At 33.9% G+C, this 13384-nt stretch overlaps 1 protein-coding gene across 1 annotated transcript; it reads right to left on the bottom strand.

Annotated features, from left to right (window-relative positions):
• Positions 1-10216: 10216 nt before the first annotated feature.
• On the bottom strand, positions 10217-13300 carry LOC111910421 (uncharacterized). Its single transcript, XM_023906265.3, has 7 exons — positions 13143-13300; positions 11885-12109; positions 11544-11783; positions 11360-11471; positions 11083-11257; positions 10777-11017; positions 10217-10690 (listed from the first exon to the last, which is right to left on the bottom strand). Exons 2-7 carry the CDS (start codon positions 12066-12068, stop codon positions 10398-10400), a joined length of 1245 nt encoding a protein of 414 aa, XP_023762033.1. The 5' UTR covers positions 12069-12109; positions 13143-13300; the 3' UTR covers positions 10217-10397.
• Between the last annotated feature and the right edge of the window lie 84 nt (positions 13301-13384).

Consider the following 13384-nt stretch of genomic DNA (forward strand, 5'->3'; position numbering starts at 1 on the left):
TGAGCTTGAACTAAACTTCATAAATAAGAAGGATTGATAAAAAAACACAATAAAAGAAGTACATTTCCGACTCTGATTCTTATATTTAATATGATTATAACTCATGTTCAATCTAGGTTGGTATGTTGGATATTAATAAACTCTAATATCCAAATTGGCAAAAATATTTTATTCAAAACAAGCTCTTCAAATAAAACTTCATTTAATTGATTTAACTCAAATAAGCTCTTGCATCAAATCATTAAATGACATTAAGTTCTTGCACTAATTACCAACAATGTTTAACATTCCTCTTAAGCTTGGGAATATAAACATTTAATCTTTGATTACACTAATTTTGATCTAATTACAACCAAGTAAGTGTGTGTTACTAACATCAAATCGTAAAGCATATACGAATTTCATAATTTGATTAACTAGATTAACTAGAACCCTAATTCATTGATCAAATGAAAAAGAGAACCAACCAAACACATGATTAAGATCAAATCAAAGATTACTAGATGTTAAACATAAGTCAAATTCAAGTTACAACCTAACAACACATACTTAAGAGTTCAGATTCGGAAATGATAATGAAATCAACTACACATGTCTAGGTTGAACTACAAATCAAACAAGTTTAAACTTCAAATTGACTTACAAAAAGGAAATTAAAGTGTTTCCAAGTGTTAATCTACTTGCCAAAGTTCTGAAAATCGCCTTCCTTTCTCCCAAAATCCGACCTAACCTCCCACAAAACTAATTGTCTCTATTATAAGAAAACAAAACCACTTTAAAACTGTCGAGACGTTTACACGGCCCGTGTAAATTATAGGGTGCATTTACACGGCCGTGTAAACAATAGAAGTAGAATGCTTAATCTTTTAAGATCATCGAAGTAGACTGCCCTTGCATGTACATTTACACGGCCCGTGTAAATGGAAAGCATAAGTTTACACGGCCGTGTAAACCTCTGAAAAGCTGAATTCTACATTCTCCTTCTTCTGAGCTCCAAAACTTTTGTAACTCTGTCTCCAGTTCTTTTAATCTTCCTCCAGCGATTTCCAACCTTCAAAAAGTCCCTGAAACATCATAAAAGTGTATAAATGGAATTACATCATGAAAAATCCCGAAAAATATGCAAAATGCATGAGTTTAAACCTAAATGCAATGCACTTTTATGAATTAAAACTACAAAATGAATGCATGAAATGCACCTAACAAATCTCCCCAAGCTTGAACCTTTCTTGTCCTCAAGAAAGAACAAGGAATTTAAACCGGAGAAAATAAAATAAAATAGAAGAAAAGAAATTAAAGTTAAACTATTTGAAACTTAATGAATGAAATTAAAAACAAACATGAAAAGATCCAATCCAATTACCTTGTTTTGTACCATAGTTGAGAATGTATTTGTCATGCCTTGAGTTAACTTGGCTTTAATCTCAAAATATTATATGATAATAGAGATAAGACTATAGCCACTCCCTAGTACAACTCAACAGAATCAAAGATCACAACACTTATTCCTTTTCAATATCATCAAATCAATTTTTGGAACAAATTATGGTCTTACTCTCGTGAAATTATATGTGACAAAACATGCTCAACCATCTTTGTTTCATAAAATATAACAATGTCCGATTCCAGCTATTTGTTGGTTAACAACAATCTTTTTCTGAAAAATACTTTCTAAAAATTCCCTAATATTTATCCAGATTGGTTACAAACTTCAAACCACTTACACCAGTCGAAGTAATTAATATTCAGTCCAATGTCATAAATTCAAATCTTAGTCCAAGGGAACCTTTTGACAGCCAAGTATTTTGCCTAAACACAATATCTAATTAAACTATAAACACAACTATGTACAAACTTTCTAATTACATTTTTTTTACAAATAAAGCTCATGGCTTTCTTTGAAATCCGTGTAACAGGCTTTCAACCAACACATCCAAATCAAATGACCTTAGTGTGCTAGATTTAAAGAGATCCCTCGGGTTTACTTGCCCGAACCTCAAAGGCCACATATTAGCTTTATTTGCTATTATTAAGTTCATGACTTTCTATGGAACCCGTGTAACGAATTTTCAACTCAATCAGTCCCAAACAATTTAGCTTTAGGCGATTAGGTGTAAACCACCCCTCAGAGTTTACTTGTTCGAATCCCAAAGGTCACAGATTAACTTACTAATAGTTTTTTTTTATTTTTTTATTTTTTTAATTTTTTAATTTTTAATTTTTTTATTTTTTAATTTTTTTTTTTATTTTTATGTAACACAAATACAAATAACTAAGTTAACACATAACACTCTTATTAATTTATTTATTTGGCCAATTTCCTTATATTTCCGTCCTTGACTTTTCTATTGTGGGACATCTCACGGTCTATTACCGTGAGGACTTCTAAGATATTTTTCGGGGGACTAAATGTTAACATGCAAAAACCCGTAAGTATAGTTGAAAGCTATGTCCTCAAGCAGGGTATATAAAAGGGAATAAGTAGAAAGAACTTTTAAGAGCGCTGGAAGGCGGGACATTGAGATTTTGCATTCTTTTTATGAACTTTTGAATTTGGCATTTTAAGTTCAATTGAGCATTACTACTCATAAGACCGGTCATATGTCCCAAAGAATCGACTCATACCTGCTGTTATGCTCCAGTGTTGACAATCTTCTCATTTTCTACTTTGCACAAGTAGCTTCGGGAGATGTGCTCGTGTGATTAACTTGCTTTTAGATTTTTTTTTTATAAAAATAGCAAGTAAAATCTCAAGGCACACAACTCACTTACCATCTCAACTGTTTTGAGAAGATTTGGCTGCTTGGAATTGGATCAAAAAATTTTACTTTTACTTTTTTTTTTTTCAAGTTAAATGAAAATGCAAAAAATTAGATGCAAAATGCAAAAAGTATAATAAAAATAGAGTAGAAAGAAAATCTTTTTGGTTTTTTTTTTTGAAATTAAAATTTTTTTTTTCTAAAAGAAAAAAAAACAAAGAAAAATAATGCAATGCAATGCAATATGTACAAAATTTACATGCAACCTACATGCAACGGGATAATGCATGGATGGATGCCCCTCCCCAAGCTTAAAATAAGCATCGCCCTCGATGCTTGGAGAGAGGTATAGTCGGCCTATTGAGAGTCAGATGGTGGAGGATGGTAGCTGATTTGGGAATGGGTCCAAAACAGTCACAAATGCACACCAATTGAATTTTAAGTAAAATATGAACGATTAAAGATATGGAAAGAATTTACCAAATCGTTCTTGGTGCCTCACAATTGTGGTGTGAACCTCCTCTTCATCCTCCCCAAGCTATCCGTGAAGTATTTTTGGAGCCGGAGATTCATTTTCTAGGCATAAAAAATAAGTTTAAAACCATTTGGGACATTAACAAAAACTTGAAATTTACCAAAGACTAAAAAGTTTTAAAATAAAGGAATCAAAAAAAAACCCCCGGGTTGCCTCCCGGTTAGCTGCCCTTGTTTTAAGTCGTTGGCTCGACTTGGCCCCTGAATGTGCTTTGTTCTAAGTAGGTGAGCCTTTACAACACATTAACCTTCTCGTCACTTCCTTCAATTGAAAACTTATCTTCTACCTGACTTTTTTTTTTGTTTAAAGCACCTGCTCACAAAATGTTTGGCATAAACAATTAGTAACACCGTGTCCCCGGCAACGGCGCCAATTTGTTAGGTGGTCAAACCAACAAATGATGGGATAAAATAATATTAATAAAACTCAAATCACTGCTATTTCTAACACTAAAAATAGTATGGAGTAAGCAGGGTCGGTCCACAGGAATACAGGACTTCTTATCTTGCCATATTTTCACACATAATACAGATAATATTAAAATGGGGGATTGTGTTTGAGCTTGAACTAAACTTCATAAATAAGAAGGATTGATAAAAAAAAACGCAATAAAAGAAGTACATTTCCTATTCTGACTCTTATACATGTATTATGTTGAAAGATTTAATATGATTATAACTCATGTTCAATCTAGGTTGGTATGTTGGATATTAATAAACTCTAATATCCAAATTGGCAAAAATATTTTATTCAAAACAAGCTCTTCAAATAAAACTTCATTTAATTGATTTAACTCAAATAAGCTCTTGCATCAAATCATTAAATGACATTAAGTTCTTGCACTAATTACCAACAATGTTTAACATTCCTCTTAAGCTTGAGAATATAAACATTTAATCTTTGATTACACTAATTTTGATCTAATTACAACCAAGTAAGTGTGTGTTACTAACATCAAATCATAAAACATATACGAATTTCATAATTTGATTAACTAGATTAACTAGAACCCTAATTCATTGATCAAATGAAAAAGAGAACCAACCAAACACATGATTAAGATCAAATCAAAGATTACTAGATGTTAAACATAAGTCAAATTCAAGTTACAACCTAACAACACATACTTAAGAGTTCAGATTCGGAAATGATAATGAAATCAACTACACATGTCTAGGTTGAACTACAAATCAAACAAGTTTAAACTTCAAATTGACTTACAAAAAGGAAATTAAAGTGTTTCCAAGTGTTAATCTACTTGCCAAAGTTCTGAAAATCGCCTTCCTTTCTCCCAAAATCCGACCTAACCTCCCACAAAACTAATTGTCTCTATTATAAGAAAACAAAACCACTTTAAAACTGCTGAGACGTTTACACGGCCTGTGTAAATTATAGGGTGCCATTTACACGGTCGTGTAAACAATAGAAGTAGAATGCTTAATCTTTCAAGATCATCGAAGTAGACTGCCCTTGCATGTACATTTACACGGCCCGTGTAAATGGAAAGCATAAGTTTACACGGCCGTGTAAACCTCTGAAAAGCTGAATTCTACATTCTCCTTCTTCTGAGCTCCAAAACTTATGTAACTCTGTCTCCAGTTCTTTTAATCTTCCTCCAGCGATTTCCAACCTTCAAAAAGTCCCTGAAACATCATAAAAGTGTGTAAATGGAATTGCATCATGAAAAATCCCGAAAAATATGCAAAATGCATGAGTTTAAACCTAAATGCAATGCACTTTTATGAATTAAAACTACAAAATGAATGCATGAAATGCACCTAACACCCTCTTTGGTCCGAATTGATTCGATTTGGATCGAACTAAGTTGTGGTTTTATCAATGAAAGTTAACAAAGTGAATGAAACCAGTTTACCCGCTCCCGGAACCGGAATCGGAATCGCCGGTTCTGAAACTAGTTCCAAAAATGTAAGAACTGCCTAGAGCGGTTCCGGTTCGGGTTCTAACTTTCTAGGAACCGCCGCTTCCGGTTTCGGTTCTCGCCAAATGAGGCGGGTACCCACCTATGCTCATCCCTAATTGTAAGATCTCTATTTTTAAATATGTTTATGTTCATCACTCATTTTTTCATTTGTAAATATCCATACATTTGGTATCTATTTCATGTCTCTTTTTCTAATGCATGTTGAAGTGGTTAAGACTCTAGAAACTTTACAAACTCAACTTTTTAGGAGGGGACGTAAATTGCCATGGGTTTAATGAGACATGGTTTTTGCTGATAAAAAAGATGGTGGTCTTATAGTGGAAGTGCTTTTAACTTAGCTCTTTTTAAGAAATGGCAACAAAGATTATTGAATAATTGTAATTTGGTATAAAGAAAGGCTTGCCAAGGTATAGACTTTATACCTGAAAATGATGCACAAAGAGGGAAGATTTTTGGATCTACAAGCTTGCTAACACCTACTCCTTCTTCTCAAGTCTCATTCTTCCACTACAAGCACCAAGAACACTCAAAATCATGCAAAAGCTCACACAATTAACACAACTCAAGATTAGGGTTTTAGAGAGGGTTTGGAGGCTGATAAGGATGCTCAAAAGAAGACATAATGTTATATAAATAGGGGCAACCCTTCAAATTATTGTTTGAAACATGGGCTAGTACGCCCGACGTACCACACGTACGCCCAACATTCGCTGGCCATCCGCAGTCATGCATGTTGCATGAGTACACTGTGCGTACTCTTATGTACGCCCTACATACGAGCAAATCCGCGAACATTTTGCTTCAAGGGACCAAATGTGCCACTTTTGAGAAAGGTTCAAGAGATAATAAAATATACCTGATCCCGGGATGTTACAGTACTTCTTTTCGAATCTAAAGGTTTAGATTGTATAGTTTAATAGAACTCAGTCATAGACGTACTTGAATATCGTGTTGAAATGGTTCAACATAGGATATTCCATATATGGAAATGTTATAACAAGATATTTAACAAATATTAAATCCTTATATAAGATATAATGAGGTGAGTCATATATGCTTCAGATATAGGAGCGATTACATATGTTATAATATTCACTTGTTCTAATTTTTAAAATGATCAGAGCATTGTGAGAGAAAAGAGCTAAAATTTTGTGTGATTAAATTTGTTAAACAAATTTCAAGAACATTCTAAGGTTATACCAAAGACTGGTTGCTTCTGGACAGTTAGAAGTATGATATTAATTTGGACGGACCATAGTGACATGATTCTGGAGTGAGATTGTTCTTGATCAGAGTTGATGGTCATATGGAAATATGGAAATGTTTCCATAATTGGAGATGCTTGAAAAGTATACATGTCAGTTGGAAACTTTACTGCAATAAAAGTGTTCAAGGAGTGTACCGTTAATTTGAATCTTCATTACCATGGAATTGTTTATAGTGTCAAAGTTCTAATGGGATATTCTGTAATATCGAAGACTCTGCCTTTAAGACTTTGGAATCTTGATATCACATGAGATTAATGCATGTTAAGTTTGAATCCTATCACATCTTGGATAGGGTAAGATTTTGGAATTATGAAATGAGCATCATTGGAATAATGTCCAGTTGATCTGTTTACAAAGAAATGATCATAGAGAGACATAGTATGCATGTTTATAACATGTCATGAATGATGTTTAATTCAAGTGGTTTGTTGATTACTCGAAACATTATACAATGAATAAATTCTTAATTTGTTATGGTGATTAAATCATAGTGATTATTTATATTTAATAGTTTTGAGACCATAGTTAATTAGTTTATTATTCTATTTCACTTTGTATGTTTTACTTCCTAAATAATTTGATTATTTGAAGTTTGACAGTCGCTCATAATTTAAGAAATAAGTAGTGAATGAATACTGACATGAATTGGATTGTAGATTGTCTGAGGAGATTAGACATAACAATTGGGTTGCTATAACATTCATGAGTACTTAGAAAATGGAGATTTGAGTATTGGATCAACTCACACTCTGAGAATTGCTTCATGGATTATATCACGAGTAATTATGAGACATAATATCTTATATTCTTAATATGGAGGTATATGAGTTGTAATTTACATGTCGCTTGTGTATTGGTATTGCAAAAACACATCAGTAACTTGATGTTATAAAACGTAGTCTCATGTACGATTTGCTGAGTAGAAGATACAAGCATATGAGTCAAAGTTTATTTGTTCCTTTTGCCCTTATGGGAAAAGCATATCTTTGGGTCCCTCGGTGATTTGGTGTTGACTTATCGTGTGCTAGCCAAGACTAAATTGATGCTTTCAATTAGAAGTCTTAGGACATCATCACAAATTAGGAAATCGGGAAACATAATTTTGGACAATAAGATTTATTCTAATCTATATCTCGTGTCCATACGATATCTTGTAGAATGAAGGGATATCTGATCACTTATCTAAAGGACAAACTTCTGATCAAATCAGAGTTCGACAGTTGCTTTGGAAAGCACCCTTTGTTATATAATTTAGAAGTTATACCTCTAATTTAGTTTTAGACTTATCCAAGTAGGAGACTGTTGGATTAGGTGTCTAAGCCAATAACTAAATTAGTATAATCTTGAATTATTAGCAAAGTCCTTTTGGGTTGCCTCAAACCTAGTAATTGACTGGAATGCTTTTTGGAGAGAGAGAGAGACTGATTTATTAATTTATTATATCATTAATAAATTAATTAGAAATCAAAATAAATAATTTAGTAATACATTATGAGAATAATATATTAGTTAGAAATAATACTGTTTAATTAAAAATTAATCAAAAACTAATTGGAATTAATTTTGGGATTAATTGGATTAATTAAAAGTGGAAGGACTAAAGGTGACAATGTTGAAAAGTTGAGCATTGACAAATTCTAGAACCTCCTATAGGAGGACGGTTCTAGAGGAGTTCTAGAGGAGTTCTAGAGGGTTTCTAGAGCTTTTCTTAGGCTCTAAGGGAAAGTGGATGCCTTAAGAGGAAAGCAAAAGGATTAGGGTTATCTAAAAGGAAACTATCTTATCGTTAACCTCCTTATCACTTATATAAAACCCCTTTGGGTTATGATTCAAAATTCACCTCATTCCAAAGAGAATTTAAAATTTTCCCTTCCTCCTCCTCTTTCCTCTTTAGCCTCCAATTTGTTAGGGTTTGGGTGCGAGTCATTAGAGGCACGAGACTTTTGGTGCTTGCTTTCTGAAGACCAACAAGGAAGGATTATAAGTTTATTTTTCTTTAATAAACTAAGGTATTATTTTCTAATAACCCTTTAGTGATTTCGAAAATAGCAACACACTTTCAAGGTTCTTGATATTCAATAGTTGTTTGCAAATCATAGTGAGAACACAGATCATTTAGGGTGCATGTGAACTTAGGGTTAATGTTTTTCCGCCAAAATAAGATTCTCTTTAACATATAAAACCCTTCAACCACGTTGTGGCGTTCAAAAAGATGTGTGTTCTCATTGGGTGAGTCCACATCATGACCACGCCATGGACACCTAAAATCTCACAATTGAAGTCTTGATTGTTAAGATTACAAAAGAATTATATATATACCTAGAGCTAGTGTTATAGTCTCGTACTTTGATGTCGATTTGGCCGGTTGTCATCATACTCATCAATCTACTTCCCTTTTTGTGTGTACCTTGGAAATAATCTTGTCTCTTGGTCCTCCAAACTTCAACATGTTGTATCTTGGTCCTTTACCGAGGCTGAGTACCGTGGGGTGGCCAATAGAGTTGTTGAAGTTGCATGGCTTCATAATCTCCTTCTCATATTGTCTTGTCTATTATTTAAAGCTACGATTGTGTTTTGCGATAATTTGAGTGCCATGTATTTATCAATAACCCTGTTCAACATCAATGTACCAAGCATGTGGAAATAGATTTATATTTTGTTAGGGAGCGTGTTGTTAATGGACATGTGCATGTGTTGCACGTGTTATCGGCTAATCAGTTTGCAAAATATTTTTACAAAAGGTCTTCATACTCGGTTATTTTTAGACTTTCGGGATAGCTTAAACATTTGTAAACCTCATGCTCATACTAAGGGGTATGTTAACTTATTATTCATTATTGTATTTATACTCTTTGTATAGTATAGGGACTCTATTGTAATATATATATATATATATATATATATATATATATATATATATATATATATATATATATATATATATATATATATATATGCTTAAAACAGCCGCTCAATTTTGGTTATTTCATGAATTTTCTCGTTGTTCTATTGCGGATAGAATGGCTAATGGTGTTTGGGCTTAGTTTTGACAACATCATATACATAGGGGTGAAGAATTGGCCCAATTTTCAGCTATGATGGAAATTATTTAAGATGTTATTTTGACTAATCAAGCAGATAGATGGTTATAGGATATTGGTTTTTTTAGTTGTGAAGTAGCAGCTAGTACTTGGAACGTAATTTTTTCTTGGATAGGGATTGTTCGTTCAGATTTTGATATGGTTCATGAGTTATTTAGCTTCATTGATAATGGCTCGTCAAATTCGAAGAAGAGAAGGGTAGCTGATGTGATTGCTTGATAATATATATAACTCTTTCGGTTTATGTAACTTTTGTAACAAAAAATTCAGAAAGAGATGTTAAAAACAGCATGCATATGTATATAGTAAATTTGAATCTAGGTAGCCACAGCCCTATAGTTTCTGTTGAAGTTACTTTTGTTGTATTTAACATGTTTTAATGGAGAATCAATATCATGAATATATGTTTCTGAATGACAATGAGTAGATATTCGTTTATCATGTGTTGTTGCACATGCAGTTTTAAAGTAATCAGTAGTGCTGTCCAGTATCTTATTAGCACATGTAATAATCATGCATGCACTTTTTAGACCATGTACCATGTACGTGTCAATTCTGTGATATTTTTGGAGAGATTAAGAGCATATAAAAAAGTAGTGTCATGCACCCGATTCAAACTTATCTATTAGTATTATCATACATATAAAAGAAAGCACACATTAAGACTTAATAAAAGATTTATTCACATGATTAAACAAACCCAACAGCAACTCAGTCAAACATCCAAAAGCAAATACAAATACGTAGGTAGGTAAAGATAATGTATTTGTGTGAAATATTACGATATTGGCCTCAGAAGTCCCTATCAGGGAAGAGGTGAGGGGCAACCATAGACCAGATGAACAAACCGGCAGTTGCCCATGAGGTTATGATCCGGACCCACACAGATGGCCAGCCGACATCCACCAAGCGCCCGCTCTCCCCAACCGAGGTTGACCAGCCAGTGAGCAGCATTGCTGAGTACATGCTGGCAAGAGAGAAGATGATGTGGAAGAAGGAATAGGAATACGTAACAGGCTTAGCAACATTCTCTTTCTCTTCATGCTCGTCTCTTTTGTCTAATGGCAACAAAGGTTTCTCCCCACCTGAACATGAAATATTATATGGTTAGAAAATATTAAAAAAAAAATAATAATTTAAACCAAGAAAGTTTAGTTTTAGTTTAAATTACCAGCACGAGGGGAGGAAGGAGGGGAAAGAAGAGTTGTAGAGGATCCAGCACGCACAGCAGAGTAAACCACAGAGAGCACAGTTGTGAGCAACCCAACAGTAAGTGTCCCAGTGCTCACTGCTTTTGAATGCTTATGAAGACCATTACACGCATAATCCCTTGGTTCACTTGCAAGTCCACTGTAGCAAAGATACGTGCAATACAAAGATATAACCGATGCTGGCAGAATGCTTCCACTTACCTATCATTAATAATAATTCAAATCAACACAACTTCTATCTATAATAATAAAACACGTTTGCTTACTGTTGGATGCAGAGTGATAATGGCAAACACAAAGACAAGAATGAGGGTCATGACAATAAAGAATGTATTGAGCCCACATTCCTGTCCAGATGGGGTAAACAAATAGAAGAGAAGTCCAGAGAAGGAGAATGTTGCTACGTAACACACGAGTGAAACCACAAGCAAGGCTGTATACCTGCATCCATCACATGGTTTATAATTAAAAAAAAATTGTATAAATATTAAAGAAGAATTGAATTTTAGTTGTTTGTGAAAGGTGAAAACGAATAGAACTAACCAGAACTGTTCATCGTATCCAACCCATGTGTCATTCCAGCTATGAACAAAGTCCAACAAGAGGACAACTTGCACAAGAAGAAATAACCCGGACCCAAATTTTGATGTTGACTCTGCAGCAAACATAAATGATGTAAGTTTGACTTGTTGAAATGAATATATTGAGAAAGTAAAATTTGGCTTACCATAAAAGCTAACAATCTCATTTGGGAGGAAAAACATAAAGATTACCAAAAGACACCAGCAAATGACTTTCATCATCCATCCACCATGGTGTAAACTGTCTCGTGGGTCTTTCTGATTTTTCACCCCAACCATTAAAAGAGAAAGAATTGAGAAAAACAAAAAGTTCCCCAAACTAACTCTCAAAACAGCATCAGTCTCAAACCATTCCCGATCTGGTGTTTGGTGAAAATGATTAATCCCTGCATCAAATATATTATAACACAAACAGCATTACATCGAGAAATTATATACATGTTTTTACTTTTTAGGAAAGATTGGAAGGAAAGGATCTTAGTCTTACATGGAATCTTCTCCATGAGTGGTGCAGCAACTTCTCTAAGAATCCAAGCAACAATGAGAGAAAGAGCAAAGAGACCACAGTAAGCAATACGAGCAGACCTACGGCTAATCCCTGACACAACAGTCTGGCATGCATTGCATGCGCATGCTGCACAGCAGGAGGCAAGGCATGAAGCTGCCCACATCTTTCTTTTACTCTTCTATCACTAACTAATATTCACTGAACCTGATAATTTGACACTTGTTAGAAACCATAGCAACAATCAACAAACAAGAGAGAGTAGCCCTTAGGAAAGTGGAACTCAATGACAAATATGACAAGCTTACTTGCAAAGAAAATACCTTTGTAAATTGTAAATTTAAGACTGGAGCAGCTTAATGATGCACATATATGTATAATTATGTGTGTATGTGTGTGTAATGCAACAATATGAACACAGATGCACGATGTTGACGTAAATCATCATGATGATAAAAAAAAAGGGTGATATCAAGTCATCAAGTTAAAGAAGGGAAAAATGAAGCTCTCTCTTATTCTTGGGACATGGCCATAGATAGGAGGTAGTGGAGTAGTATAGACACGAGTTGCTTATATCTTCTTGTGTGTATGTAGCTACTTATGTATTTCATTTTATTTATAACTATTAGTACTATATCTAGTTTTAGTATTTTCAATCTTATAATCTTTTTGACTCACCTGTGTATGGAATACACTTACACATGCCGGAGGTCTCGTATGGAAGCAGCTTATCTACAGAGGAAGAATGTCTACATCCAACCTCCCCTTTACCCTACAACCTAATGGGAACTAGATATTGTTGTTGTTCAAGTGAAATAACAGTATACGGAAATCCAGACATTAGGAATTTGATGACAGTTATTATGCCCTAACTAGCAAACAAGCAAAAACCCAAAAAATAAGAAGCAAACACGACCATAATTGTAATTCACCAAACCCTAACCTAAAACATAAGCAGTTCACTGATGCAAAAATTTACATATAGAACAAATTTCGCTCTCTTCTGATCAACGATCGATATTCACCGAACCCCATAATTCAGCATCAAATCATCGAACACCGTATCAAAAAACACAAAACAGTATCAAACAACTCATGGACTTTGAAAATTGGTGAACACTTTGATACCTTTTGTTTGAAATAGAACGAGTATGATACGATAAATTGCAAAAGCCAAAACCCTAAGATATCAACAAATTTCAACAGAACGAACAATTTTTATTAGATGATTCGGTGTTACCTATTGCGATTGAACGAAGAACAACGATGATTGTGAAAGACGATCCGATGAGAATAACGCGCAGAGAGGATAACTTTGACAAGGGCTTTGAGTCTTGGTGGAATGTTTTTAACGAACGCACTCAGCTGTTACGTTAGCAACAAAATATAAGAAAGTGGGGGAGGATTAGTCATTAGAGGGGGTGAAACGGTAGGTACTTGAAACTCAGTGCGTCGATTTGTAAAACATTTTATTTATAGTAA

The sequence above is a fragment of the Lactuca sativa genome, chromosome 1, assembly GCF_002870075.4.
Source record: "Lactuca sativa cultivar Salinas chromosome 1, Lsat_Salinas_v11, whole genome shotgun sequence".
Taxonomy (NCBI): domain Eukaryota; kingdom Viridiplantae; phylum Streptophyta; class Magnoliopsida; order Asterales; family Asteraceae; genus Lactuca; species Lactuca sativa.